The 6,437-nt window shown below is 38.1% G+C and overlaps 1 protein-coding gene across 1 annotated transcript; it reads left to right on the top strand.

The window, feature by feature from the left end:
- The first annotated feature begins 223 nt into the window (after window positions 1-223).
- LOC114276169 (uncharacterized) lies at window positions 224-865 on the top strand. Its single transcript, XM_028217959.2, has one exon. The coding sequence runs from the start codon at window positions 224-226 to the stop codon at window positions 863-865; it is 642 nt and encodes a 213-aa protein (XP_028073760.2).
- The last annotated feature ends 5,572 nt before the right edge of the window (window positions 866-6,437 follow it).

Genomic DNA, 6,437 nt, shown 5'->3' with positions numbered 1-6,437 from the left:
GTACCATTTGGCCAGCAAGCTTTCGGACAATCATCTCTCAGTACAACCCTAGTCCTTTTACTTTTTTCCTCGGTGTTTTAGGAGAAAAATTTGGAATTTAAACGTACCCCAAAAAATCTGCCATTTTTGGTGGAGATCATGGAAGAATGTATTGGCAACAAATGCAAATTTGGCTAAACGTAGATGTGCAGCATCCAATATATGTCCAATATGCCATAAAGAAATGGAAATAGTGGAGCATATGCTTTTTGACTGTGAATGGACAAAGGCAGTCTGGTTTGGGAGCATGTTGAATTTTCTGATGGAACATGGAGCTATTACGAATGTGGCACAATGGACAACTCAATGGGGGGATGACGGGATGTTTAAAGAATCTGGAAAGGAAATTCTAAGCAAAACTGCTTTGATTGGCTGGTATATATGGAAGGCAAGAAATGATTTCACTTTTAACTTTGTGCCTGTCAATCCATATGACACACTCCAAAAAATACACCATTGGTGGAACGAATGTAATCTAGAAGGTGGGGAAAAGAACACCGTGGCTAGTGCTGATAGCTCAAGGGAATACAGAGAAGGGTCTGGCTGGACACCTTCCCAGGTGGGGAATTTTAAAGTTAATTGTGATGCATCTTTCAACAGGTCATCGACAAATGCTTCTGCGGCAGCCATCCTTGGGGATTCAAAGGGCCATATTATTGATGGGGTTATTACATCCTTCTTCTCGGCATTAGCTTTGCAAGCTGAAGCGTATGCAGTGCGACTGGCATGCCGTTTAGCCCAGATGAATGGACTTTATGCAGCTAAAATTGAGAATGATAATCAAGAGCTCATTAAACTGTGTGTGTCTGAAACAGTCCCTCTATGAGAGATCATGGCAGTTGTGGTTGATATTCGCAGATTTGGAAAGGACAGATCTTGGAAGTTCTTGTGGATACGAAGGTCTAACAATAGTGCTGCTCATTGGGTGGCTGTTGCTCAATCAAGATGAATTCTACCTGCAAGTTGGGTATCTTGTGTGCCACTAGAATTAGCTTCTGTTCTTTTAAATGACGTATCTGTCCTTCCTTAGTGTTTCTTCTATATAATCCTTACTGTTCATAAAAAAAATCAAGAAAAATCATGAAAATATATAAAGTAAATAAATATTTGTTTGATTTTCATTTAATTTTCAACTAAAACACTCTTTTATGATGATTTATAATTTTAAAATTTTGAGAGTTTTTTAGTTATATACATATATATTTATCAATCAAAGATGCATGCTATTGACAGTGAATGAATCAATTGATTCTACTCTGAAATACATTCTTAATGTTTCTTTTTTCTTTACACTGGTTTGCCTCCAAGGGATGCATCACTTCTTTAAGGGCAACACAACATTTTTTTTTTTTTTTCTTTTTATTAGCAAAAAAAGAAATTTTATTGATGCATCATTATAAACACCCTTAGGCGCTTTCTTTTGAACACCCAATGATGAAAATTGGAATATGTTATATTACACATTTCTCAACAAAAAAGTCAGATTCAAGCTTTAATTCCAACCTGATAGCCGTTTTGTCCAAATTATTTTAGACCCATTCGAAAACTTATTTTGTCCACATGTCTATTTTTCAAATATTTTTCAATCCGAAAATCCATTTCATTATTGAGGGAATTTTTTTTTTTAAAGTCAAAAGTGGAGACATTTTTTTTTTTAATTTTCAAAAAAAGATTAAAACATTATTTCATTGTTGAAGGAATCTTGGCTTTTCAAAGATGAAGATATTTTGATTTATCTTGGATTTGTTTTCAAAAGAAGAAAAGGGGAGACAAAAACATTGGAAGGAGATCTTTGATTTTTGTTTTCAAAAGAAGCAAATGAGAGACAAAAACATTGTAAGGGATCTTTGATTTTCTTTTGGATTTTCAAAACAAGAAAAGAGGAGACAAAAATATTGGAAGAGTACCTTTGATTTTTCTTTGAAGAAAATGGGAGACAAAAACATCGGAAGATGATCTTCATTTTTCCTATAAATTCTCTTCATTCTCTTGAAGAAAAAGTTGGCTAGTTTTTGAAAAGAATGGTTAGTTTTTAAGAAGAGTGGTTTTTTTTTTTTTAGAAAAGTGGGAATTTTATTGAGAAAGAAAAGACGTTGTTTTTATATAATAATAATAATAATAATAATAATAATAATAATAATAATAATAATAATAATAAAACCCATTGAAACAAAAAAAAAAAAAAAATTGAGAGAAGAGATACCATCAAAACTCTATTGAAGCTAAGACTTGAAGCTTTTTTTTGAGAATTCAGAGCATACTCTAGAACCTTAAGGGTGCTGGGAAAAGAGTTTGGAAATAAAAAAAATTCAACCTTTCCTCCAAAGGAATTCCCAGATGAGCAAAACAGAGTAGTTCTCAAGCAATAAACAAGGCAATTTTTTACGAATGATTGAAGTTTCTTATTAATTTTTTGTTGTTGTTGTTGTTGTTGTTTTTTTTTTTTTTTTTTTGTGTATATTCCCATGATTTGTTAGATTCAGTTTGTTTTGTAATAATTTTCAACCTCATTTCTTTTATTTTTCTTTTATTCAGTGTTACAATAATTCTCCGCCCTCGCTTCTTTCTATCCCTTTCATTTACTCACTTTCCATATCTGTAAATAGTATCATATTTTCTTTTTCATCATATCCATTTTTGTGATGACCGGGGGTATTATTCGCCCTATTCTACTAGGTTTAACTTTAGATCTGTGATGTTCGAAAGTTGTTCCTCAAATGAATTCTTATTCTTGTTTGTTCGGTGTTGATTTTCACTTGTTCCGGAGAGTGCGAGGTCAGGTCCGAAGTGCCTGGAACTGAGCTGAGAAAATTCTGGGCTATAGAACTAGGGCCGCACGTGAGGGAGGTGAGGCCGCACGTGCGGAATTTAGGAGAGGTTTGGGGCAGCACACTACAATATATGCAGGTGCGGAGCAAGGTGCGGGAGGGGATGGCCGCACGTGCGGGGATGAAGGCCGCACATGCGGGAAAGAGGCTCCACACTTGCGGGGGCACGTGCCTCACATGTGGAATGCTGGGCAGTCCGAATCTCTGTTTTATTTTCTCTTTAGGGCTGTGTTTGTATCACTTTTGGCTCATCTCTCTCCCTCTAAAAATCATTTCCTCTCCCTTCTCTCTACATCTCCTACACCAAATCTCCTAGAACCTTTCATTTTTAGCAACCTATTGAGTTTTGATCCACCTTCTTTCACAATTCTTTGGGAGCAAAGCAAGAATTACATTGTGTGCGGTGGAGATCTCCTTCCAACATTATCAATTCTAGGGTTTCATCTCCTTTTCTTTTTCAAACCTTGAGGTAGGGAATCACTTAGAGTTATATATATTTTTTGCAAGTTTTTGATTGATTTTGAGAATTCATCTTTGTTGATTTTCGAAAATGGGTTTTGAGCTCAAGAGGGTGGAGGGTGTTGTAGAAGAAAATTCATCTTTTGTGCTTTTTAAAGACTGGTCTTGAAATGCTGGACCACATGGGTGGAGATTGACGTATTTAAAAAGGTTTTGTAAAGGGATGAAGAAATGTTAGGATCTTTGGTGAAAAACTTAGAAATTGGGAGTTTTAGAAACAATGTGGGGATTAATGGATTTTCTTGTGTCAAGGAAAGGAATAAATGAAAATTTCATAATATTGTTTGCAAAAATGACAACTTTACTTGGTACATAAAGATTGGGAAATTGTTTTAAAAATTTTGTTAATTGCATGAACATGTATAGCTATGAGATGATAAAATTGTTGAGTTACTTGAAAGATGAAAGTTGAGAATTGTGCAAGGTGGGGAAATGTTGCCACTTGTTAGTAATGTAAATTGAACACGTAGCTATTTTGTGATAAATAACATTGAAAAAGGACAATGAGAAATGTGGTTGTTGTAGTATTATTGTTGAGATACTTGAGAATGAATAATGCTGCGAGGCATTAATAATTGTTGCATTACACACTCATTTCCTCGATTATTATGCATTTTGAATTGAGTTTGGAAACGTTTGCATTGAAATAAGTACATATTGAAATGATATCATGGAAATCTTTATGGGGTAAATACGTTGGTAAGTTTGGATAGGAGGTGTAGATGACATTGATAAGTTGGCCTGAGTGTCCGGGGTGAAGGATCGAAAACACGTGTGGAGGAGGTACCACTTCCCTTCCGGTTAGTAACCGGTAAAGTGGGGTTTTTGGTAGTGCTAGTTGAGTCTACTTGCAGACACCAACCTAGGGATTACCTAAGTCATATTTACCACCCCTATTGAATAAAATTGGAAGTTTTCGGAATTGTTAAGATTTCAATTATTGTTGAAAAATGGTGATTTTCAAAAGAACGTATAAATGAAAATTTCTTTAAACTAGCATTGCATGGCATTTGCATCTAATATTGGAAATCTTGTATAAAAGTATATACTTTGTTAAGGGTTCTCTACTGGGCTTTATGCTCACCCTATGGGATTTTGGTGCAGGAAAAGATGTCGTGATCCCGCCAAGTTGAGGGCGTGGATGTGTTGTGAAGAGTAATAACTCTGTTTTGCTATGATTTAATTGCTAGCCAAGGACTATTCATTATAGGTCTGAGAGGCCACTTTTGTGTAACTGGTCTTAAGCCTCAGAAGTTATAAGCCCATGAGGGCATTTTATTTATTTTTCAGATTAGATGCTTCACATGCTATGGATTCATGTGTTTTCATAGCGTTGAATGTATAATTCGCATGTGGAACTTTTGCATAAACCCGTTGATTAATCATGTAAAGATGGGAGGATTATTAATATTATTCAGTGGATGTTGGTCGATGTAGTTAATTTATGTTGGATTATTTTGGGGCGTTACAACTTAGTATTAGAGCTACCGGGTTTGAATACTTGGGGCTTGCGGGAAGTGGTCGTTTATCCACAATGGGTTCATTTTGCATGATTAGGAAATGTTTTGTTTTTCGTGATTACGTGATAACATGCTTATGTGACTATATGGGTATGGGATTAGACTTTTGGGATGTTATTTGCGCCTATTAAATTCCTTGAGGTCTTATTAGAAAGGTACATGATCAATACTCGTTCTAATAAGAATTCTTGGTTTTTCGGTGAACGAATCTCATCACAAAAGAATAATCCGTATGTGCTTACGTGACTAAGTGCTTATGTGGAGTGAATTGAATTGTTTATGTGGTAGAATATATATAGTTGTTGTAGTTTAACATGTGAGGCAAGTTGCGAGCACATATGGAATTATGTGCTAAATTATCTATCTTGTTCCTTAATTAGGATGTCAGGAAGGGGTCAAACTCGTGGTGGTAGAGGTGGAATAAGTGGTAGGCGTCGCTGGGATGTGCAAGAAGTACTGGTCCAAGGGGTCTCGGTGCAAGAGGAGGGGTTCGGCCAAGCTAATGTGGCCGAGTAAGTTGGGCAAGCGAAAGTTCCGGGGCAAGCGGGTCAAGCCGTAATGGAGGCCCTAGCCCGAGAAAAGGTGGGGGCCTTGAGAGAGTCTATGAATATACTAAGGGTGGAAAGTCAAGCTAAGGAGAACGTCGTAGAGACAAGGGGGGTTTCCTCAAGAGGGAGTTTTTGCGGGCCAAGCCGGATGAGTTCCATGGTGGCCCCGAGCCTAAGAAAGCAGATGCATGGCTTAAGCAGATAGTGAAGACATTTGAGATGCTTCTAATCGAAGATAGTGAGCTTAGGGTGACTTTTACGAGTTACTACCTCAAGGGGGACGCAGGCCAATGGTGGAAGTATGCCAAGGGCCGAATAGAATCGACATGGGAAGCGTTTGTAGTGGCTTTCCAAGACAAGTACCTACCTCCCACTGCTAGGGAGAGGTTGAGGCAGGAGTTCCAAGACCTTAAACAACTTAATATGTCCGTGGCCGAGTTTGAAGAGGCCTTCTCCAGTTTGTCCCAGTTTGTACTAGAGTTGGTAGTGACAGAAGAGCGCTGTTGCATTGAGTTTAAGAAGAAACTAAGAACCAAGATCTTGTTCAAGGTTGCCGGGAATATGATATGAAATTATGACCATCTTGTAGAGGCAGCCGCGCATGTGGAGATTACCGTGGAGGCTGAGGAAGAGAGACTTCGGAGTTCGAGGTCGAGGGGCCAAGGGTCACAAGGGGACTATAGGCCCAACAAGAAGAGCAGAAACACCTTTTCATCCCAGTCCTAGCCGCAACAGTCTAGATCTGCTTTTCCCGAGTGGGTTTTCTTGCTTCAAATGTGGCCAATCGGGTCACAAGGCCTTTGCATGTCCACAGAAGGGAGGAGGACAGCAGATGCTGCCACCACCACCACCTAACCGATCTCAGAGTCAGTTACAGAGTAAGGGGTAGGGGCCTACTTGCTACCAGTGCGGTCAGTTAGGGCACATGAAGAGAGCTTGCCCTCAGTTGGGAGACGCATCTGGCGCGTCAGGGTCAAGACAAA

The sequence above is a fragment of the Camellia sinensis genome, chromosome 11 (genome assembly GCF_055761805.1).
Source record: "Camellia sinensis isolate YWXY chromosome 11, ASM5576180v1, whole genome shotgun sequence".
Taxonomy (NCBI): Eukaryota; Viridiplantae; Streptophyta; class Magnoliopsida; order Ericales; family Theaceae; genus Camellia; species Camellia sinensis.
This window is presented reverse-complemented; position numbering and strand designations above follow the sequence as displayed.

What these genes read in the sequence shown, in the direction of transcription:
- LOC114276169 (XM_028217959.2), top strand. Translation starts at nt 224, where the DNA reads ATGGAAATAGTGGAGCATATGCTTTTTGACTGTGAATGGACAAAGGCA.